The sequence below is a fragment of the Podarcis pityusensis genome, assembly GCF_964106645.2.
Source record: "Podarcis pityusensis genome assembly, chromosome: 10".
NCBI classification, from domain to species: Eukaryota; Metazoa; Chordata; class Lepidosauria; order Squamata; family Lacertidae; genus Podarcis; species Podarcis pityusensis.
The window spans coordinates 30,735,338-30,759,863 of NC_138035.1; the positions used below are offsets into that span (position 1 = coordinate 30,735,338).

Sequence of the window (24,526 nt, forward strand, 5' to 3'; positions counted from 1 at the left end):
TGTGTGTCCTGCACTGACTGAGGGCTCATCCACACTTCTGTACCTCCTGTCTGAGAGGTTTTTCTTCAGTCCCACTGCTTTCCCTGGGAAAACCTGCTGTGTATCACTGAATTGGAACAAGCATCAAACAGTGGGTGTTCCCGGGGAAAGCAGTGGACTAAAGAAAAACCTCAGGCAGAAGGAACAGAAATGTGGACGACAGTGACAGCAGCTCCAATGCAACTTATTTACAGCATAGTCTCTTCCCGCTAATGCTTCTAGCCTTCACCCTGGTCAAAAAGTGTCCCCTCTTCACCAATGGTCAGCTTCACCCTTTTTAAAAAAATTGTTTATTGTCTTGAGTTTCTTTTGCATAGGCATAAATTACAATCCAGAGATAGAAAATAAGGAACGGAACAGTGCAGCATTTGCAACAGGCTACATACAGTCTTAGATACAAATCCAAGCACACTTTGTACATAACTGTTTTCATAGGAGAAGCATTATTATTAATACAGCACCATCAGTGTGCATGGTGCTTTACAGAGTACAACAGGCCAGGTCAAAAGTACAGGGAGCGGGCAGAGAAGTCATGCTTTGGAAGGTGCCTCCTACTTGCTGTCGCCTTGCAAATGCCATATGAGCACCTTGCTACTGGTCAGGGAGCTGACACAAGCATGAAATGCCTACAGTTGTCATGAAGCCATTATGTGCATGACTCACCAGCATTCTTTAACTCTTGACTCTTTGCTTGCTGTGGCTTTGAGTAGACCCTAGGACCAGGAAAGTTTCATGCTTTTCCAAACGCATTCATTCGTAAGCTCACTGAATGTTCATTTGGTCACTCTAGATTTTTAATCACTTTGTTGCACTTAGGGTCTGTTAAACACATCTTTTCTTTCCATGCAACTAATAGAGCAGAGAAGCCTATCCACATAAATTATTGTATGGAGCCCAGCTGCGGGAAACTACCCCACAATGATCAACATAGGATTTATACACCCCTAAACAGACTTCTCTCCATTCTCTCCCAAGTACAACCTAGCCATCAACCTCTTTTATGGGGAGTAGAGAACAGGTAATAATCAGTGCTTATTACACCCCCCATCTTTTGGAGAGTACAAAGAGAAGAGTAAGACCTATATTTTCTTTTGCCTACAAAAAACACAAGTTTTTATTAGAAATTCCCCACCCCCACCCCAAAAGTTGACCTAGTGCTTTGTAGAAGCACAACAGGTTGCCTACCAAGCATGGTGAGCTGAAGCAAGCCTCTAAATTGCCTAATTTCAAAATCAGCTGGGGTCCTTCAGGCTACCTCGCCCAACATTGCCCCATCACTGCAGAGAATCTGGAGCTGTATCACTCCCAGCAAGTAGCTATCTGCTCAAAGACATCCAGTAAGCAAAAGCCCAGCACCCCTCAAGGCAATTGTTTCCACTGTCAGATTGCTCTTACCTTTAAAGAAGTTTCTCCTAAGGTTTAACTGCAATCCCTCCTGTAACAGCCTGGTTTTTTCCTAGCCCTTATTCTGTATTTCAGATGAAAAAAGCAGGGAAACCTGGCCAATGTATTTTTGTAATGCAAACCGCACACACACGCCTTCCAGAATGCTGCTATGTTTGCATGTCAGATTATGTAATTCCTGTCTGATACAAAGCAAGAGTTGCTTTTGACCATGTGGTCCTTCTACTTGCTTTCTAGGAAAAAACTGTTGGAACTGGCCTTTATTCTCTTGTTGCATGCAAGGGCATCAAAACACTTCACAAGGATTCTGCTATAGACCAAAGAGCATAGCAGTTATCACTGGACCCTGATAGAATGATGTGTCTCCTCTAATAGTGCAGGTCATCTTAACTGATCCTGCAAACCGCATGGCTGTGTTAGCTGGAGCAGCTAACAGCACCAGACTGGGGAAGCTGTGAAATGCTTAGCAGATAAACTGTGTTGATGTACTTCCACAGTAGCTTAGCAAGAATGCATAGATAGATAGATATGTGTTTAGTTAGCAATGCTAGGCCCTTTAGTTATAATCAGGATTGTGTTACCAGAAGCATCCAGGCAAAAGCTGTTGTTGGGGTGGAGGTGAGTGTATGCTAAATCTCACTACCACTCATGGTTTCAGGTTTTAAACAGAAAAGCTGTCCTCTTGTCATTTGAGCTACCTTCATCAATCCTTATGACTTTTTTAACACTGAAGCTGTGAGACCCACATAATACTGTTATTTCCTTATGGATATGTTCTGTTTCTTAGAATCGCACAGAAGCTTGTCTTCTGTTCAACCCCTTATCTACTTGATGTGTGTCATTATGTAATTAATTTATGTACTGCCAAAGTGGCTTCTACACATAACTAAGGCCACTTTCCTATCATAGCATCCTCAAAAGGTGTGCAACTGTGCCCTTGATCATATTTACTCAGAGTCTACTTGGCCCTTCGATATAGTTGAGAAACCACCTGTATTTCATATAGCTTGGGGAACTGCTCAAGCTGAACACAGCATTAGCCCACTCCTCTTGGGATTTAGGATGAAGACAAATGCTTCTCCCTCCAGGAGTGAGAGTGGGTTTTTCTGCTATGGGACAAACCCTGTTTTTCCTCCTACCACACTGACTTCTCCACTGACATACAAATCTGCGGCCAGTATGAATTTTTGCAGCTTCTCGCTCCCCTTTTCGGGCACAACTTAGCTTTTGCCAGTTCCCCAAATGCCTGTATGTCTTATATTTCTAAATGTTTATTTGGTTCCATCCTTAAATGGACATTATTGCTATGGCCAAGCCCAAATGAAAAGCGATGGGCCAGCGGTTGTGGCAATCAGCACTCTCCACAGATAGCTGGAAGGGAGGTGGGAAGGACACAGCTTCCTGCTTATGTTAAGTACTAGCTTATCGGAACTCTGCACAGCCAGCTTGCCCTGAAAATAAAAGGCAGGTAGGAAAGAAACCCTGATTGCTCCTACATTAATTTCAGTTTAGAAATTTTCATTACTCAGCACTCTGCCCATGTGTTTTCAGCCTGAAGTTTGGTAAAAGCCTAGATGAAGGCACTATTTTATGAGATACTGTATCCATACCAGGAAGGCTGTCCCTCCAGAGTACAACTGTTACTGCTGGCAACTACAGATACCTATTTACTGTAAATAACTAGTCAGCAAATATTAATGTTAAGCAAATGTAACAAATTCTGACCTCTATTACCTTACCCAAGTAGTCATGATATTTCCTGTATGGGCTAGTCTATATATTGCAGTAGAATGAGGCAATCACATAGAACGTTCCACTTCAGAGTAAAGATGGGTATGTATGCCATTTTAAAAAATACCCTTTGCAAATTAAAATAAAAACTGGCATAGCAGGGAGAGAAATCCCACCTTTATTCCTCTGCTAGTTTTCTACTAACAATATGGACGGGAAAATGCAAGCCTGTCCATTGTACCATCTCAGAACTTGAGCTGCTTATACTACCTTGTCTTACTGCACGTGGGGATCAGGTGCAGAAACGTGGAAAGATTTTCCTCGCCCTTTTTGACCATATTAACCCACTGGGCATTGCAGCAGCATGTGAGTTAAAACCTGCAGAACAAGAGCCAAGCACCCCTTGTTTGCTTTACAATGGAAGAAAATGAAGTTTATTTGAAGCAGGGCTCATCAAGGCCCTGTAAGCTCTATTTCAAGATTGGGGCACATTCTCTGAGACAATGGGTGTCTCTGAACATGTACAGAATGCTTTCCCTTGCCACTTAACAAGCAGCCCTGCCACACCTGGGAGTTCGGCTAAGCAAGCACGACCGTGCTGGCCAGACAATATTCATTCCCTCTAGAAAATTAAGTGTTGTAGAATGGGAATGAGTTCCAACAGTGATACATACTAGCAGAGCTAAGCAGTTCCATTAGAAAACCAACTCTGAGCACTGTAAAGTAGACTCTTCTCCCATCTTTCAACACGGCAGCCTTTGTTGTTAAATACTTAACCTGACAGGGCAAGCCCATGCATGTTCACGCTGAAGTAATTCCCACTAAGCAAAAGGGGGCTTACTTGCTAGTAAGCTTGGTTAGGATTGCAGCCTCTCATTTAAATAAACATCAATTTCCCCCTCTGTCTTTTTCTACTGCACAGGCTCCTTTTGCAGCCAACGCCAAACCACTTTTTACAGTGTGATAAACGAAAAATTAAACCTTCCCAACCCAGGAAAGGGAAAAACAACAGCATGGGGTCTCCTACTACCCTTATCAAAGAAAGAATCCATAGATACACTCCCCCCCCCTCAAATATAATATAATTACATAAACACTGATAGAACTATGACAGTATCATGGCACAGCTTTCTAAAGGAACACCCAGAAACTATTTTTCCTTGATGGTGGAGGGGGAAGAGATGAACTGCATAGGCTTTTGTTTTTTTCCAAAAAGCTGAATATAAAATACCAAAAGTCAAGAAGCCCTCTTTCTCCCTCTGCATACTGAAAGGTACCCCCACCCCTGCCCTCAGGAGAGAACCAATTGACCAGGATAGGAATTTTGAAGTCTCCATGCTTCCCCTCGTAACAAAAAGAAGCGTCACTCATCCCAAGTTGCTCTCCTTTCCAACACTGCTTTTCTCCGTCTGCCTTTTGTCAGTCTGAGGCGCAGAACTTGAGGTAGCCAGTGAGCAAGGCTGCGGCATGCAGGAGGGGTTAAGGGACCGGCTCCCCATGCACGCGGAAACGGTAAATACAGGTGTACTCCGGGTGGCCCCAGTTGCTGAGAACTCTAAGCTCAATAAGCTGGAAAGCTGCAATCCTGCCTTCATCCTGAGGATGTAAAAAAAGGGGAAGCAGGGAGGGGAAAGGGAAGAGAGAAAGGCAAAATATTGAGGGCCAGAGAAGCATCAAGCTTGTTTCTTTGGAGACAGAGGGCTGCCATGCCACCGCCTCTACCACCACCCTCTTCTGTGAGATGCTCTGGCACTGCTCACAATCCCAGGTACCACCTTCCCACTCTTAACAAGATGTACAGCCCTGAGCTGAGTTGTTGATGGGTATTGCAATAACCCCACTTTATTCCTGCCGCCACCACAGGTAATATTTATCTGACTACTCCACGCCTAGCATCACCAAATATTAGGCATGTGCTGCAATACAATTTATTCAATTTAAATAACAAACAAGAGTCCTATGATGACTTGAGGTACAAAAATGAAGTCCCTCTTGATCCTATTTGTTGCACATACAACTATGGCTAGTGTAATGCTGATCCTATTCTACTGCTTCATTTCTAACCAGCACATGTTGCATTGCTTCCTACTAATATCCTGTAACTTTTTATACATAATTTTATACAATAATTTTGGGGGGGGGGGTTTGTCCTGCTGGACTAGAACTCCAACCATCCCTGCCCACTGGCCTTCCTGATGCAGCAGCTGATAGGAGTTGGAGTTCAGGAGCAACTGGAGGGCTGCAGCTTCTCCATCCCTGGCTTAAAACCCAACCAAAGCTTCCCTTTCCCCAAAGAGTTATAGCATTTGCATGCATGAGGTCCCAGGCTCAATCTCTGGCATCTTCAGGTGAGGGGGGGCCCCTGCCCTACCTGAAACCCTGGAGACCAGCTGCCCATCAGTGTAGACAATACTGAACTAGATGGACCAAGTCACCTGATTCAGTCTGAGGTAGCTTCCTAAAAGCTACCACACTCTCCAGTTCTACCATGGCTAGGGTTTCGACCCACCACCACCCTTCAAACCTTGCACCTTTTCCTTCCTTACCTGCAAGTGGAATGTTTGGATGGGATCCCCATCCTGGCTGTAAGTGAACTGGCCAAGGAGAGTGCCCTCTTGCTGCCCTTCTTCTGTTAAGCCCTGTGGAAACAAAAACAGGTTGGGGAGGAGGGAAGGGGGTGAGAGAATGGGGAGGGGAGGGCCGTGGGGAGATCAGAGCAACCGCAGGATTAGAGAGGGGGGAGGGACACAAGTGCGGTTAAAGGCCAGTCTTGTGGCTGCATGCCAAAATGAAACACACAGGGCTATGAGGAGGTAAGGGACAAATGGGAGCAGTAGAGGGATGGGGAAAGAAGGCTGATGGTAGTTATGAACGTCAATGCCTCTTCCTCCTTTCCCAAAGAGAGGTGCAATTTTGGAATCTCACACCTGGGACCCGTCATTTGTTAAGGGTGCTGAGAGTGGGGTAACTACGATCCCCAGGATTTTTGAGAAAAGCCATGTGCTGTAAAAGAGTGATGTGAATGCAGTGCCTTATACTGTCTCAATTCATTCTTTCCCTCTTGAATACCCTGGGAATTGCAGTTCTGCAGGATGGTTCTCGGGCTCCAAATGAAATTTCAAGACATTCATACTACAGTTCCCAGGATTCTTAGGGAGGTGGGGGAGCTGCAGCAGTGTAAGTTGAACAAAGACTAACATCAGTGTGCATCATACATATGCCTGCAGTCTTGGTTGTACCAACCCAAACTTCATCATTAATGATCCCAAGGTTTCTAACAAATGGCTCCTTTCACCCCAGATTCTTGGGTTGCCTGGTGCATGTGTATTCACACTGCACATCAGCCTTGGCCAACATGGGGCTCTTTGGACTACAACTCCCATCAGCCTCAGCCAGCACAACTGACGGCAGTTGTGGTCCAAAACACTTGGAGGACACCAGGTGGGTGAAAGCTGATGTATATGATTGAACTGAGAGCCAGTGTGGTGTAGCGTCAGACTAGGACGTGGGAAACCAGGGTTCAAATCCCCCAGGCCATGAAGCTTACTGGGAAGTACCGTTTGCTAAAGATACTGAGCAACAATCAGTCCCTTTTCCCAGGGAAATCTGTCAACAGTAGCTCTGTAAGGTTAGTAGGGGCCTCCTCTCAGCACACTTCACAAACTACAGTTCCCAGGAGTCTTTGGGGGGAAGCCATGACTGTGTAAAGTGGAATAATATTGGTTTAAATGTATATTGTGCATATGGGGCCTTAAATAGCTGTGCATCTGACGACCCAGTTGGGCAAATTTATGAAGGGCATCTTGCTGTACTTTTGAGAGAGAGAGAGAGAGAGAAATCTGAGAAAACTCTTCTGGTGGAAAAGCCCTGGATGCTATTGGAACCCCTGCTAGCAAATTGTGGGAGAAGTTTCCCACTTCTGACTGAGAATGGGAAATTATCTCCAGTGTGCCTCTTTCAAGCTTGCCCAATCTACGACATCTCCTCCCCCCCCCCCCCAGTCCCAAACAAAGAGTGACTTACATAGACCGCAAAGTCCTTGGGGGCGCTGGGAATGGTCCCTTTGGGAGAGAGGGCTTTGGAGATGTGTTCTAGCGTCACAGCTGTGGGACGGATGTTGCTCGAAAGGCGAATGACAGCAAAGCCTTGGGAGCCTTGGAATGCCCAGCAGTTCCCAGGGTGGACATCTGGCTGAAATTAAATCAAACACACAGAGTTTTAGGTAAGAGGCTGCCATATGTTAGACTTAACCATTCTGAAAGCAGAGATGATGCTCCAATATGCAAAGACCAAGAGGGAAAAAACAATGATCTCTGGGTTGGTACTTGTACACAAATTTAACACAGCCCTTGGCACCTTGTGGTACTGTTATCGTATTCCATATAAAACAGGGCAAAGGGACTTTTAAACATTTGTTAATAAGTATTTAACAAATCACCTGGCAGGTGACTAGGAATTCCATGCAGGTCAGGGAGCAGATTGCTCCATCTGTAATATACATTTCGCCTTCATTTCCAAGGAGTTCAAGGTGGAAAGACATGCTGTAATTGACACGGGAATGCGGCTGAATATGGCAATCAGTTCTGTCACGTGCTTTCTCTCTTCCCCTTATAATGTAGAATATGGCGCATCCTTGTGATGAAGTCATGTGGACCCCTGTTCCTTACTGCACTCACTAACTCTCTGCTTCCTACAAGGTGGTTTTATTTTTACTGCCACAGTTCTGTTTAATTTTTTACATCAATATCCTGCTTTCCTTCCATCTTGGAACCCAAAGTGCCATACATGTAGTTTCTGGGCAGACAGCCATCCAGGTATAGATCAGAGCCAGATCTGCTTAGCTTTAGCAAGGTGCCTTCAGACCACACACCGGGGCAATAGTTGCAAAAGAACCCAAGGCAAAAAGCAAGAGTTTCTCAGGAAGGTAAACTGCCAGGTTCCAGATTCTGTCTAGTGGGGAGTTTATGCAAAGGCTTGATACTCTTTGTCTGAGCATGTAATAGCACACACAGCATATTTTCTCCAGCTCAACATTTGAGACCGCTATATTGATACCTACTTGCATATGAAGTTTACTGGGCCAGTCACACACACTCTCTGTCCCAGCTTACTTTATAGAGTAGTTGTGGATATTGTCAATACACACCAACCTTCTAGGATGAATGTCTAAATAAAAAGGTAATCTGCTGGGTGAGGTATTGTGGATTTGAACCAGACACTTTGGGGAGAATTGGATAACGAAGAAAAGGTAGGGCAGGGCCATTGTACCTTTAAGAAAACCTTCCTACCTGCAGAATGACTCGTGGAGACTGGGAGTGGTACCACAGGGGGATCCCAAAGAGACTAAGCAATGCAGTCTTGGTCTCGTAGGTTTCTGAGCACCGGGTGCTGATAACACTGGCCCCTGCAGTTAAAAAGATATGGGTGAAGGAGAGACACATTGTTTTGTCCTCTGCTCAAAGCAGTAAGAGAGCTCATGCAGACAGCTGATAAATCTAAGAGATTTGAACGCTCCCTTTAACATTCCCCACTCCAACAATAAGATATTCCCAAACTGCAGCTGGGTTATTCAGTGCATATTTGCATGCATTATTCTGAATAGGCAATTTGGGGTTTAGGGACTTTTCTTGGGAGAGGGCAGAAGCTGAATCTTGTGGGAGAGACTGAAGAGACAAAAATTGCTGAAATTTGAGAAACAAATAGGTGTGGATATGCAGAAAAACCTTTCTGGTTTTTCAGTTAATAACAGAAACTGGCAACAAAGTTTTGGGTTATTCTTTGCCACCATGAGGGCAAGAAGCATGATTGTTGTTGTTGTTGTTTTTAATGTGAAATAGAATATTCTCAGACAATTCCTTCGTGCAGCAGTTTGACCAGTAATCAACAACATGCCAATTCTAGCTCACGGGCCACCTTTCTTGACAGCTATCAGGACAGAAAGACCAGCCTAGCCAGAGTTTGCATACCTGCAGATTCAAGAGCATAATCAACCATTCCAATGCGATCGTCGCTGTAGCGCTTCAGGGCCCGGTTGACAATGTGGTGAACTTGCTGAAACAAGACAAAGGGAATGAATGTAAGGCGGGAACTCAGGATTCCAAAACTTATTTTCTAGTTTTGTTCTATTCTGTTAGGCTAGAGGTAAACCGTGCAAATGGCAAGGCTACCTGAGGAATTAAGGTATAGCTCTGCTGGTGCAAATCCTGAGACCGGCTGCATATCAGTGGTGCATCAACAGACCACTAAGACATGAGACCTGCACTGTATGGACTGGTGGGACTGCTGTGCCAAAAATTTGCCTGGGAACATCATGCCACATTTTTACTCGGTTGAAGAGGCATAGGGTGATATTAAAAGTTAGTGTCCTTAATTTCAGTGAGTAGACCCACTGAAATTAATGGACACAACTTAAGTCATATTTATTAGTTTCAGTGGGTCTATTCTGAGTGAACTTAGTTGCATATTACCCATAAATTGTGACTTAACCATTCCTTCCTGCCTTACACACTACATTGTTAGTGACATCCTGAAAAATAAGGAACTGTCAAACCCTGCAGAGCAGATCGCTATTTTGCCAATAATTGATACTGCCTAGGATAAGAGTTGAGGCTTAATATCCAGCAGGCAAATATATTAGCAAAGTTAAGAGTTATTACTGTGTCAGGGAGCAAAGGGATGGCTGAGGGTGCCACCTAATGGATGGCTGCTGATATGCCACTCAAAATATTGCTTGCACTGTTGTCAAAGGTATAGAATCAATCGTAGAGCTGGAACAGATCGCAAGGGACATCAAGTCCAGCTCCCGGCAATGCAGGAATCTCAACTAAAGCATCCATGACAATTGGCCATCCAACCTCTGCTTAAAAACCTCCAAGGAAGAAGAGTCCACCACCTTCTGAAGGAGACCATTTCACTGTCGAATAGCTCTCACTGTTAGAAAGTTTTTCTGTACGTTTAGTTGGATTCTCCTTTCTTGTAACTTTAAGCCATTGGTTTGAGTCCTACCCTCCAGAGCAGGAGAAAACAAGCTTGTTCCCTCTTCCATGTGACAGCCCTTGAGATATTTGAAGGTGGCTATTGTATCTCCTCTCAGTCTCTTCTTTTCCAAGGTAAACATACACAGCTCCTTCAACCACTCCTCATAAGGCTTCGTTTCCAGACCCTTGATCATCTTGGTTGCCCTCCTCTGCACACCTTCCAGCTTGTCAACATCCTACTTAAATTGTGGTGCCCAGAATTGGACACAGTATTCCAGGTGTGGTCTGATCAAGGCAGAATAGTACTAGAACTTCCCTTGATCTGGACACTATACTTCTGTTGATGTAGCCTGGAATAGCATTAGCTATTAATTCTCACAGACTGAGAATTAAGAACAGGATGCCACTGAGCACGTGTTCAGTCTAGGACAAAAATTCACTCCTAGTTTCCCACAAAGCTTTCTTCATTTCTTCAGCCAAATTTAGTGGGGGTGAGGTACCCTTTTCATTGTTGCTCCTCAATATTACTTTCACATTCCAGACCTCTAAATACACACACACAAAAGTAACATTCTACATCACCATCTTAGCATCATTCTTGGAAATGCCTTTGTGAGGAACCACTTCAGCCAATTGGTAAGCGAATTCTCACCTCTTCCGTTACTCCTATGACGCCCTCCCTTTGGAGTACCACCCCGACATCTCGCGCAGAGAGCCGCTGGTCCTCAGAGACTTTGGCAAGGATCTTCTGCTCCAGGTTGAGGAGCTGTTCCTCTAATTCTTCACGATGGAGAAACAGACTGCCTGTCCCGTCCCTTTTAGCCTGGGATAGGAATCGGCTGAGCCACATTGGAAACTGTATTTCCACCTGAAAGCCAACAAAGAGAAGAACAGGTTTCATAAACACTTTTCCTCCTGTGAATTGCAGACCTTCTATGGAGAGAACGTAAATAGATTACTGAGAACAAGCAACAGCTGCCCTGGGCTCCCTTGGGAGGAAAGAGGGGTATACATTTGTTAAATAACAGCAACAGCAGTGCTTCCACCTTGGAAGATTTGATCTAAGGGGCATGATGGGTGGGGCAGAGATACTTAACAAAAATGTTTGTAGCTTTTCATCTTTTGACATCTTTTAATTTTGACATTTTGCTGATCCGTGGGCTGGACACTGACCTTTCCCACCCCCTGCAGGCCACTTTGTCAGATATGTGGGGCTGCCTACCTGTCATTTACCTGATGTCATTGTGACAACAGGCGACAAATTTAAAAAATATTTGGAATGCATTTGTCGAAACCATAGTGACACATGAATCAACATATACTTGAGGGAAACAATAAGCTTATATAGTTTTGTAATCTTAATTATATTGTATGCTTATTTTGTTTCTGCTGCTTTCCTCTGCTTTTAAAAATGTTTCTGATGTATCCTCTCCTTTTTCTATTCTTTTTTAATTGTTTATTTACTTTAATTTACTATAATAATATCAATAAAATATAAATAAATTTATTTATATCAGCGTCCATCAGTAATGCACTTTAATCTCCAGACTGTTCCTTTGCAGCCATGTTCTTACCTGCCACACATATGACACACCTCAGATGTCAGGGGAGGTTAAGTGTGGTTTGGGGAAAACAGCCTTGCAGGAAAAATTAGGACGTCCGACAGACTTAATTTGGCCCTGAGGCTCTCCATGCCTGGCTCATGTCTACTCCTACATAGAAAGGAGCAGACCTCCAGTTCCCTGGCTATACTACACTAGAAATAAAAGCTTTCCAAGAAAGGCTTAGCTATGAAGGTCACTGGGAGACCTTGGACTGGAATAACAGGTTTATTGCAAGACTTAAAATGCAGAGATGAGAAACCATGTATATCAGCCTGAGCTGGAGGAAAGGTGTTAAATAAATGATATATAAAATAAAATGAACTTACATCTTCCCGCATTTCCTTGATCTGTCCTGGCAAAGAATCCACGTGTTTTGACAACCTTTTCTGATCCGAGGCCAAGACCACAAATTCTTTTTTCAGGCCTGTCAGTTGCGCTTCCAGCCTTTCCATCTCCTTTTGGAAATTACCCATCAGACCTTCTTGTGTAGAGCTTCAAAAGCAAAATGAAAATTCAGGTGCTTCAGAGTCAGTGGTATCTTTAATTACCTCCACTAAAAATGTTCTACAAAAACTATGTTTGGCTGTGAAGATCAGTCAACAGCCACCCCATGAAAATTAACCCATACCAGACAGCCTAATCCAAGCTATGTACCACACCATACATTTAAAGCACATTCAATGTATATTTAAAGCACATGCATTTCATCAAAGAAGCCTGGGAACTGTAGCTTAAGGGTGCTGCGAACTGTAGCTCTACAAGGTGGTGAAACTTTTGGACTTTTGGAGAAAGTTGTGCTTTAAATGTGTGTGAATGTGATTTAAATGGTGTGGATCTGCTCTGATTTCCAATATGTCTTGTTTGCTGTTGAGCTCCTGGATGTCTCTTTGTGAGACTGTGGCTGCAGAGAGGGATAGAAAAAATCAAATGAATAGGTAAGATGTTCTGAATGTAGGTAATAGGGCAGCAAGTGACTATGCCTCTTTTTAAGTACTTGCCATCAAAAAATAGCACATAGTTCCTACTTGATCTTTGACTGCAACAGGACTTAAGAAAAAGCACTTTCTTAAAAGCACAATGGTGCAAACTGCAAATGAATTAAAAACAATGATGTGCAACCCCCCCTCCAATCTCCTAAAACCATATTTCAGCCACTAATTACAGGTTTCTGGGCCAAACAATCAGGTTTGACTTGTAATATAAGCAAGTATTACAAGCACTGAACATGCATCTTACCAGCTCATTATATGTCAGCATCACTACTTAAAAGGTGATAAATTGTATGAACAGCATTGACAGAAATTCTCAGGTTATTCATGCACCCTGTTATTCCAAGAATACATAAGTTTCACTTTCAAGTTAAGAACAATGTCACTTTAAACACAATTCTCTCAGGTTACATGCATTCCCGGCCCTCCTGCTATTGTAAGACAGAAACTGCCATAGCAGACAACTCTTTCTTGAGGATGCTCAAATTACCTTTGCCACTGTGAAGTCATTTGGAGCATCCGAGTTTCTGTCTCCTGTGGGAGAAACAGGACACAGGTCAGGAAATAGAAACAAAGCAGAATAAAATCCATTGCTTGTGCAGCACCGTGTGTGTATCTAGAACTGGAGGAGCACAACATGCAACAGCAAGGGATGGATGGATGAATCATAACAGAATTTGGACCATTCACTACTACTTTTTCCACTTCTCAGTAGGTGAGCAGGGGTTAAAGCCATCTGCAAAAGTGCTCTTTGAAGAAGCGCCACGCTTCTCATTTGAGTGAGTGAGCAGGCAGGCAGTAGGATAGAGCAGAAAGGAGCCTCCTCTCTCCAACTCACCACCGGCTACATAGGGGAGAAGCAAGAGGCTGCTTCAAAGACTGCTTTTGCAAAGTGCTTCAAGACAGACCTTCCTCACCCCCTGCACTTCTGTTTCAGCCTCTGGAGAGAACAGGATGTACAGCCAATGCAGGACTAAGCCTTGTCCTTCTGCCCATCAGCTGACTTCATGCTCCCCCACTGAGTTAGGGCCCCCCCCCAGAAGTTTGGCTTGCATGTCTCATTTAATTAAATAGAGCTAAGCACATGCTTAAACCTCCCCCCCCTTAAATTAGTGGGAGATGTGCTTAAGATCAGCTGCATCACACCTAGTAATGTTTCAAGATGCAGTGAAACAGAATTGAAATAATCAATGTAAAGGTTATACATATTTTACTCAAAAGTGAAAACTGTAAATATTCTATTTGGATTAAAAATGGGAAAACCACATTACAACTACAAGAGCTGTTAAGACAGTGGTTTCAGCTACATGTAACAAGAAACCATGGTTTAGCGCAACATGAAAAAGTTCCAGGAAGTTCAAGCACAGGTTCAGGCACTTCCTCCTCCTGTGCAGTCAGGAGGACGACTTCTGGGAAGGACCACAGCTCAGACACAGAGCAGCTGCTTAGCATGAAGAGGATCCCAGCTTCAGTCTCTATCATCCCCCAATAGGGATGGAAGAGACCCCTTGTCTGAAACTCTGGAGAGCTACTGCTAGTGTTGACAGCACTGAGCTAGATTGGGCAACTGTCTGACTTGGTATGGGCAGCCACCTGTTATTCTGCAGAGTAATTTCAATTTCAAAGAAATGTCATCTTGTTGTGTTGTATGAGCAAGGATTCTTGGCTTACACCAAACTCTAGTGAATGTCACAAGAAACTATCAAGAAGCTTCAAACCATGGTTTTTGAAGCTGGCTTGTTTAACCAACCAGGAATTGTGTTAACCCAGGATCCTTGCTTCTTATGATACAACAAGCCAATATTCTTTGAAAGTGAATGCAGGTGGTATGACAACCTTCCCTACACACTGCATCCTTAAAATATGAAATCAAGTTTTACCTCTGAAGCCTGGGATACTTTCTTCAAGAGACTGTCAAAATCCTTCCGTAGCTGGGATCGAAAAGCATCCAACTCATTCTGTAGGGAGACAAGAGAAGTAGTATATAGCTTTAAAAACAAGCACAAGTTTGATAACTGATTAATAGTTTGGTTTTGAACTGGTTAATCGAACAAACCAATGAACCAAAATATTGACATTGCAAAACTGCAATTAAAGCTCCAGCAAGTAATTTTTGTGCCATTACTTACAGATAAATTGCGTAACAATCTGTTTTTTCAAGCATTTGCCCTCTATGTTGTTGTTCTGCTAGAAAGCTCCCCTTAAGATCCCACTTGTTGATGCTGTTTGCTGCAAACAGCAGCTTCAGGAGATCATTTTTAGGTGGAAAAAATGGTGCAGAGGAAAGGCTTGACCCTTCTCCCATCCCATGATCCAGATCAAGACTGAGCAAACTGCAACTGCTATTTTAAAGCAAGGGTAGGGAGCAACATGCAGAAGGAAGACATGTTTAATGTCAATGTCAGGGTTGCCCCTGAGTGAGTGCCCTAGAGCCATTTCTCAGAAACCTCTGAAAAACAAGGATTGCAGACAAGTTAAATGGTTTCCTGAAGCAAGAGCGTTGCAGGGTTTCATCAGGAAGCTACAGGACATGCACTGATTGGAAACAAAGTAGTATGTCCACTCCAAAACTTTTGCAGGCCCAAGCAACATAGAAAGTGAGATTGTGTATAACCACCCCGATACCATGAGCACAAATCGTCATGAATGCAAAAAGGGGATCCAGACTCTGCTCATACCCAAATTTGAGGAGTGTTCACAACTGGAAATTAAGCAATTATGTGCACAAGTCAACATGCTTGCAGCCCTACAGTCAATTCTCCCCCTTGATTCCAAAATGTCACCTTCATTCTCTGCTGCTGCCCTACCTGGAGGTGAAGGTCTGACTCTGCACGGAACTCCTCTCTCAAGATGGTTTCTCGTCGTCTCACCAGCCCATCCAGAAGTGACAGGGTATCGTCATGAGACAGAGCTGCCCCTTCCACTGTCTTTTCCCCTCTTTGCAGTTCCAGCACTGAAACTGCACCTTCCAGGCTCTCAAGATGTCTCTCCAGTGCCTGAAGCCGAGACAAAACCTGCTGCTGTCCCTTTTAAATCCAGGGCAGGGGGAGAGAGAGAGAGAGAGAGAGAGAGAGAGAGAGAGAGACAGCTATATAAGGATACTATCACCATAATTTATTAGAAAGAATCTAAAACGAATCATGTAAAATGCTCTCTGCACCCCTGACAAACTGCAGCTCCCAGAATTATTTCCTTTAAATGTATGCTGAAAATGTATCCTAGGCTTCAGATACAACAAGGCTCTTTCTTTGTTCCTGGAATAATACAGTTGGAAGGGACCATAAGCATCATCTCTTCCAACCCCCTGCAATGTGGGAATCTTTTGCCCAAAGTTTGGCTTGAACCCACAACCATGAGATTAAGAGTCTCATGCTCTACTGACTGAGCTACCCCTTGGATTCTTAACCCACCATAAAAAAGATAAAGTACCCCTGACAGTTAAGTGCAGTTAACGACTCTGGGGTTGTGGTGCTCATCTCACTTTACTGGCCAAGGGAACAGACGTTTATCCGCAGACAGTTTTTCTGGGTCATGTGGCCAGCATGACTAAGCTGCTTCTGGTGAAACCAGAGCAGCGCATGGAAACACCATTTACCTTCCTGCCAGAGAAGGTATTTATCTACTTTCACTTTTTTGGCATGCTTTTGAACTGCTAGGTTGGCAGGAGCTAGGACCAAACAACAGGAGCTCACCCCGTCATGGGGATTCGAACCGCGACCTTCCGGTTGGCAAGCCCTAGGCTTAGTGGTTTAGACCACAGCGCCACCCACCATAGTTCCCATTAGAATTTTATGACCATCTTAACCCCAGGTTACAGCTCAGAAGCAGCTAACAGCAAAGTATATGGCTCTGCATGAATCCACCTATGTTTACAAGAATATAATTATATCCCTGTGAAGCAAAGAGGGAACTCCCTAGCTCAGCTGAGCCTGAGGGGTGAGCAGAAATGTTGCAGGGTGTCTCCTACTCATGAACCTCTGAGATCCACATAGTACTCACCTCTGAGAATGCAACAAAATCTCTTGCTTCATCTCCCTTTTTGGTAACAGGAGAAGACAGCTTCATAGATCCCCAAGAAAACACAGATGGGTGGAGTCCGAAGGGGTAAAAATACCAGGCACCTAAATGTGATTAGTGAGGAGAGTTCAGTTACACCTGGGTTTATCCGATGGGTCTTTACCCGGCTATTCTGTCAAAGCAGATGTCCAGTCTGACTTACAAAAATCTAGTTAAATATAAACTTCAGCGTATACACCAATATTCAAATGAGGGTTTACATGGGTAGGCTGATTTATACAACTCAACCTCATAACACCAGAATATACGGCCACTCAATGAAACGGATTGGCACCACAGTCAGCTCAGGATGGACAGAAGGAAGAACTTCACACAAATTAATTTGGGGAATTCACCATAAGATGTGGGAATGGACACCAGTTTTGGAAGCAGTCATGGTTCTTCTAGCTCAACGCTGCCTCCCATGGCAAACCAGTCCTTGCCAGCCCCAGCCAGCATGGCCAATGCTCAGGGATGGGGGAAGTTATAGTTCAGTAGCATCTAGAGAGCCCTAACTCTGGCCTTCCCCCACCTGTCCTGGAGATGCCGGTGGCTGAACCTGAGACCTTCTGAATGCAAAACATGTGGACCTCTACTGAGCTACAGCCTCTCCCCAGAAGGGGAATTTTAAAAAAATTAAGAGATCAGACAGAATTTTGGAGGATATTACTAACAAGAACTACCAGCAGAGGTAGCAAAATTGGAACCTCAGTGTTCAGATGCAGGCAGATAAAACACAGGGACTAATAACTGCCATCTGCTAACTTCCAGAGGCATCTGGTTGGCTGCTTCAGGAGGAGGAATGGTGGGTGGTCTGATCCTGCAAAGCAGTCCTTATTACACTACAGTTCTCCCCTTCCTGAAAGGAAGTTGGTGAATAACTAATCATTAAGCAGCACTTATTGATGGGCAGGAGGACCTTGACAGCAATATGGAACTCACCATAGCCAATGGCAGTCAGGAGCAGCAACAGGAGCAGCAGCAACAGGAGTTTCTTCAGGATTGGATAGCTCCTGGGCACCAAAGAGCAAGAGAGAAAGGGCGTGGATAAGATGCACTGGAATTCCACAAAGGCAAAACTTGACAAAGAAGCGGAGCAGCCACTGTCTGTGGTCAATTTGCCCTTCCTCATAATGTCTACCATAAGGGTGGGAAAATCTTTTTGCAGCCTGAGAGCCACATTTCATTCTGGGCAACCTTCTGGGGGCCCCACATGCCAGTGGTGGACAGGGCAAAAGGCAAAAGCAGGGAAAACAATAGATTTACCTTTGTACAATGTGCTAAGTTTCTACATACGTACTGCCACAACCCTCTCTAACCTCCATCCAGGGAAGCAAGAGGCATTATCCAAGTACCGGGGTGCAAAGTAGAGAGAGTGAGGGGTGTGGCCTGGGAGAGCTCTGAGGGCCACACAGTGAAGCACAGAGGGGCACATTCAGACCCCAGGCCTGTGGTCCCCCACCCTTGGTCTACCACAATGCAACATGTAGCAAGTAATTATTGTACTGCCCCTCTCTGAGACTGAGATTACTAACCTCTGGACTACCACAACACAATGTGTCAGCCATCAGACTGTGGGCTTTCCCACTCCACAATGCAAAAGGAGACGGGGAAATGTGCAACATGACATCTTCGCACAACACTTTGTGCTATGGTTGCCATTAGTGAGAAGAGGAACCAAAGAGAGCTAGATGGTCAGCAGCAGTTGCAAGTCTCTTGCAACCTGTAGCTCCAATCTCAGCCCCAGATACTGGGTTGCATATGGTGACCCCTTAGTTCACCTGTCCCCAACCTGTTGTCATTGTCCTCCCAATGCTGTTGGGACTCCAAACTCCCATCAGCCCCAGCCAGCATGGCCGACAGTCAGGGATGATAGGATTTGTAGTCCAGCATCAACCATGGGAGAGGCCATTCCAGCAAATAAGGGGCAGGCTGTATGACATCAGAAAGACTGCACATATTTATTTTGTTTATTTTTCAAATGGCTAGCCCCCCTAATTTTCAAAAGAAGCTCAAGGCAGCTAACAAAGTCATCATTCCAACCACACAACATACACACTATTTATTGTTTATTAAATGAATGAATGAATGAATGAATGAATGTATATACACAGACTGGCTATAAAGTGTCATTCCAAGCTGAATAACAAAATTAAAATGGTAGCGCCACTGCAACCACATCAAAGTTAAAACATCAGATACAAACCAGAAAAAGAAAGAAAAATAGTCCAGCATGGCCAATTTTCAGGGAGTCAGAGTCTATCAACTCCTGGAGAGCAAGAGGCTCCCACTCCCTCCTCTAGGGCAAGCTTTGGAAACCCTGTCGGCATTTGCACTACTCAGCTCCCACCCAATTGCTTCCTCTCAACCAGTTCAGAAATTGCTGCCAGCCACATTCCTGAGCGTTCCAAATTCTCTGCCACACTGACCGTGTTAAGACGAAGACATCCAGCAGGGAGGCTGCAGTGGTCAGGCGGTACCACGCGGTCCCCATCCACCAGTATAGCAATCCAAAGACCCGACCTGCAAAGTCACCAGAGCAGCATGAAAAATAGCAACAGGCCATGTCAACAGTTCAGCTTGTTTCAAGATCTAAGACTTCATTTCCTGCTCTGGCAAAGTGGTATAATACCAGCTTCCCTTCACGCACTTCCCATCTCCCCAACGTAGCTCATCGGAAACAGGTCTTGGCATGCAACTTCCTTTATTCACTTGCCATGTAGGCAGATCTGGCAACAGTCAGAGAAACCAGAACATCTAAATCTTCTGCAATGCTCCCACTGCTGTCCTAAAAAACTGCCCTTCTGTTACAGGAAATTCAGGAGGAGACTCCATCGTGAAAGGGTTGAATTATATCAAGAGATTTGATTCCAGCTCTTTAGGCACGAAGAAGACATTTGTGATGTGACAGGGAGCCAATTTGCTTAGCAATGCTAAGACAATAATGTTATCACTAACTACTGTTGTCACAAATAGTCATGTAATTGTATTGGCACAAAAAGATCTTCAAGAGACGTATGGAAGCCCAAAGGGAGGGTGTCTGCTGCATCTCTGCTGGCAGAGTGTTCCACAGCACTGGACCAGAAACACTAAATGCCTGATTTGTAGTTGAGGCCAGCCAGGCCTCTGTAATATGATGGACAACTAGTAGTGTGATCTCAGTGGGGATAGAAGGGCTCAGGCTGTCTTTTCATTTCCATTTGCTAACTTGCATAATGAAAATCACTCCTGTAAATAAAAACACTTATTGGCTTTTAGATTTACCTGGTGATGTAAGCACAAGCCACAGAAAAGAGCCTGCTTTGGAGATTGCATTCCTCAGCACGGAACCAGAAGTGTTCTGGTCTAAGTAGGTGTGACCTGAAGGAAACAGAGTATAGGTTTGTCAGCAAACAGGACAACACTTCTTCCTCCCGCCCTCACACACTTTGACTGTAAGGAAAAGACACTATTTCTTTATGATTCTATTTCCTTGGTTCCCAAAGTAGAAGAAACCTGTCCAAGGAAACAGAGGGGACTGATAAAGCATTTACCAACCTGCCTGAGTTTTAAGAAGTGCAAGGGAAGCTTTGGTGCTCGTCCCTACACCTAGTGAGGAAGGGGGCACATGGGAGGGTCTTCCCTGTGCTGGCCTCACACCTTTGAAACAACCTCCCTTCTCAGGCCCATCCAATCACAACACTGTTGTCATTTTTTCAGCAGATGAAAACTCACCTTTTTGCCCTGATATGGGGTGAGGTGTCTTGGGCATCCAGTAGCATAGTGGCAAATTCAGAAGAGCAGGGTTCCTTCATTATAGTCATACCCATGCCCCCCCCCCCACAGTCTCACCCCTTCAAATATTGTACAACCTTCTAAGATAGTAATAGTAATAAAAATTAGGGATGCCTTGCAACTCTCAGCGCAGACCTCCATGTGCTGCCCTTCAGCTAGAACTACTGTTTCCTGTGCACATAGCTCTCTCCTTTGGAGTGACTTAAGTTGTGGTTCCTGTGAAGTTCCATTGTGAATAACAGAACTTGCACACCATTCTCTTCAAAATGAAGCAAAAATGTGCTTTCAGTGTTCCTTCAGTGTTCCTTTAGCATACAGCAACTAAAAAGCTTCCCTTTCATGCCGATTGGTCAGCTCTAGGATGCTGGAGAGGCAGATCTGCTGCAGAAATAGCAACTGGTCTTGCCCCACCCCCACAGAACCCTAGAACACAAGACCAGTATGGGCATCTAAATTCTTGTCGCTGCAGCTCGCTTAATTGTAACTGGATTATTGCATTATGTTTCATGTCGTTCTTATTTTATTGTTTCTTTTTTTACAAAAGTGAGCAGCCTTCCTGCAGCATGAGGGAATAGCGGGTGGGTGGGAGACTGATGCCAGAACCAAAGGTTTGCCGGGGTATGAGAGGAGCTGCAAATCTAGGATGACACTACAGGCAAAGGGCCCATTGTGAAAGGGTTATCTCTGTTATCACCACAAGAGACCTCAAAGCAGTCTATGCTGCGGGACAGGGCTTGGTGCAAGAAGATTTTTTTTACAGGAGTTTTCTCCCCTGGGAGGTTTCTCATTACAGAGCATCATTGCTACTGCCTTGGGACAAAGAGCACTTCTGTACCTGCATAGTCATCCTCAGAGGAGTAGCCAGATGATGAGGCGTAGGTGTCGTAGGTTTTCCTTTCAACCAGCCCATTGATTTTTTTACTGGACTCCGAGCCTCCAGTACCTCTCCTCCTCCTCGCTGACAACTCCTCACCTGGCCAGGAAAGAGGAACTTCTTTAGGAACACAGGAAGCTGCCTTATCATACTGGATCAGACCATCAATCTCAGTATTGTCCACACCAGGGGTGGAGAACCAATGGCTCTTGGACCCAATCTGGCTTGCTAGACCTCCTGATTTGACCCATGAGACAGATTTGGGCAAGCTACGCCCACCAGATGTCAAATTAGCCATTACCTCCCTTAACTATAACCTGTAGCCAAGGTTTGTCCTACAACTACGGGCTGTGATTAAAGAGAAGAAACCTTAACCACAAACCTCAACTAAACTGTGGCTTGGCTGCCATTCTGCACAACTTAAAATACCTGGGGAAGAGCAAAGCGGATGCAAGCTCTTCTCCAGATGTTTTGGACTCCAACTCCCAGCAGCCTCAGCCAGCGCAGCCAATGGACAGGAATGCTGGGATGCCCTAAACATCTGGAGGGCACCAGGTTGAGGAAGGCTGGTGTATTTAAATTCTTTTCCTACTTTGAAGGCCTTTGTTCTTCAAGCTAACAACATCACACACAACAATACCATGAAATTCACAGCATAACCATTTAGTATACCTAGAATCATAGAACTGTAGAGTTCAAAGGGACCACAAAGCTCACACAGTTCAACTCCCTGGAATGCAGGAATCTTCTGCCCAATGTGGGGCTTGAACCCACAACCCTGATTCTTATCAATATAAATAGAGCAGTCATAATATTATATAATTCTAACAGAAAAAGATACATATGATCTGCAGAGCAAGCAGATATAAATATTTCAGAATAAGTAAGAAGTAGCTGGGGAGGGTGCTAAGCAGCCATATAGAACCTCTCTACAGCTTATACTAGGTGGGAGACTGGTATCCCCCCCCCCCCATGTTGTTTGACTCCAACTCCCTTTAGCCTGGATGGCCAACGCCCAGGAATGGTGGGAGTTGGAGTCCACCAACATCTGGAGGGCAACAGATTCCCCAACCTCGGCTTAAGCAGAAAAGAAATACTCACTCCAGTAAGAATTGCGGTCTAGTGGATCATCCAAGAGGGCGCTGCTTCTGCCAGAAAGTCCCCTGCCATCTCCCAGGTAAGATTCGCTGACCACAGATTCGCTATAATAGGAGGTGGTATGGGCAGCAGGGTTGCTTCCCAGGCTAGGAGCCGGAGATGGCCGCTTCACACTGCTCGATTTCCTTCTCAGGCTCCGGCTGCAGGAGTAAAAAAAGGAACACATTGTCATGCCGATGTGTGTCAGTGTGATCGTGGTTAGAATGGTGGACTAAGAAATGGAAGAACCAGGTTCATGTGGGAGTGGTGCATCTAAAATGCTACGGAAATAGTTAATGTAGCATAGAATTCTATGATGTCACCGCGGTGAGCAGTTTTTTCAGTTACGTCTGTTATCAACTGTAGAGCGTTAGTGAGTTTGTTGTATGCTGCTATGTGCCTCAGAAGAAGTCTGTAAAGTCTCATACGTCTGTCAGTCCCAGATATATAAATAAATGCATGTAAATATGTTTTAGTATGCCAGGTAAAATAATGTGTTATGTTTAAACTCTAAACAGAGTGTCTTGTGCAGTCTTTTCTAAGACAGAAAAAGAGAACTAGGTATATATTTAAAGGGTCAAATGACCTGGGGCAGCTTTCGTGCATATAAATCCCCACTATGTCATGAAACAAACTGGTTGATTGAGACGTTTGTGAATCCAACCATTTCTCATTCTTCCAGTCTTAAGTTCAGTTCTCCACACTTCCATGTCAGTTTGGAATTTTTATTTTAAATTCATCAGCATTGTAGTGCTAATTTCTCCTAATGTACACGTTTTTGTATCCAGTTCTGTTCAATAAGCACATTTTTGCAAAGCAATTTTCTCTGATATATGCATTTTTGTATGCTATTTTCACAGTTATGTATATATTCCTCTAATATTTGCAATTTTTGACATATTACTTGGCTGTAGAACTATACTGAAGAATCCAGGGAACTGCAAATTTTGAAGGATGGCTGTGTTTGATTCTTGCATTTCGGAAAGTGTGAATTCAGCAGGTCAGCCCTTAAATGCAAACTATCTATTTTCTCTCCCATTCCTACCTACCTCACAGGGTTGCCATGAGGATAAAATGAGAGCTGGGAATAAACCCACAAACACTGCCCCGGGTTCATCAGAGGAAAGACAAGATACAAATTTAATCAATCAATGTGTGGGAAAGGCAAAGCTCACACACATGAAGCTGGTAGTATGTAATGACTAAACTCTCACCACTTAACAGACATATCCATGCATCTGGGGGCTGAACTTAACAGGACAGAAAGAGAAAAAGGGAAATGATGCGTGTTCAAGGTTAGTGTGGATCTGAAAGGGATTAGAACTGGCTTTTGAATGTCCATTATGTGGCGATAATTGTGCACTGCAGGTGGGTGAGATACTCTGAAAGGGGAGTAAGCTGTAAACTGTAAACTTGGTCCAGAGAGGGACTGGTTCAAATCCCTGCCTAGCTGTGAAGCTCAATGGCTACTAGTAATCATGGTGGCTGGCTATGCATTACCTGCAGTATCAGAGACAGTATGCATCTGGAGACCAGTTGCTGGGGAACATGTGTGGCAGGTGCTGTTATGCTCAAGCCCTGCTTGTGGGCTTCCCAGGAGCATTTGGGCAGCCACCATGACAACAGGGACTCTTCCTACTAGGCGACCTTGGGCCAGTCACACATTCTCAGTCTTAGCTGCCACATGACATTTTTGTGAGGATAAAATGGGAAGGTGGACCTATGTGCACTGGAGAAAGGGTGAGATAAAGATGAAAGCAACAAGTCACCAGCTATCATTTGTGTATGACATTTGGCTTGCTTTTGTTTTTATTAAAAAGAATCTCTGCAGAAGAATGCAAATAAGATCATGCACAGATAAACTGCAAGCCCCAAGTTAAAGCTATTTAGAAACTCAAAACTTTGAAAGGCAGGCATGCAATAGCCACTGCAAAATGCACA

General features: G+C 44.3%; 1 protein-coding gene across 2 annotated transcripts in view; it reads right to left on the reverse strand.

The window, feature by feature from the left end:
• Positions 1–313: 313 nt before the first annotated feature.
• SUN2 (Sad1 and UNC84 domain containing 2) overlaps positions 314–24,526 on the reverse strand; it is a 31,911-nt gene continuing 7,698 nt past the window's right edge. For both annotated transcript variants that reach the window (XM_080971381.1, XM_080971382.1), the window contains exons 3-18: positions 22,550–22,746; positions 21,410–21,547; positions 20,065–20,160; positions 19,230–19,323; positions 17,743–17,813; positions 16,744–16,865; positions 15,552–15,770; positions 14,625–14,702; positions 13,235–13,278; positions 12,082–12,247; positions 10,804–11,019; positions 9,141–9,225; positions 8,463–8,578; positions 7,198–7,365; positions 5,721–5,813; positions 314–4,770 (exon numbers count right to left, since the gene is read on the reverse strand). In XM_080971381.1, coding sequence (XP_080827507.1) covers positions 4,654–4,770; positions 5,721–5,813; positions 7,198–7,365; positions 8,463–8,578; positions 9,141–9,225; positions 10,804–11,019; positions 12,082–12,247; positions 13,235–13,278; positions 14,625–14,702; positions 15,552–15,770; positions 16,744–16,865; positions 17,743–17,813; positions 19,230–19,323; positions 20,065–20,160; positions 21,410–21,547; positions 22,550–22,746 — 2,020 coding nt within the window. In that variant the 3' untranslated portion in view covers positions 314–4,653. The remainder of the gene's footprint in view (positions 4,771–5,720; positions 5,814–7,197; positions 7,366–8,462; positions 8,579–9,140; positions 9,226–10,803; positions 11,020–12,081; positions 12,248–13,234; positions 13,279–14,624; positions 14,703–15,551; positions 15,771–16,743; positions 16,866–17,742; positions 17,814–19,229; positions 19,324–20,064; positions 20,161–21,409; positions 21,548–22,549; positions 22,747–24,526) is intronic.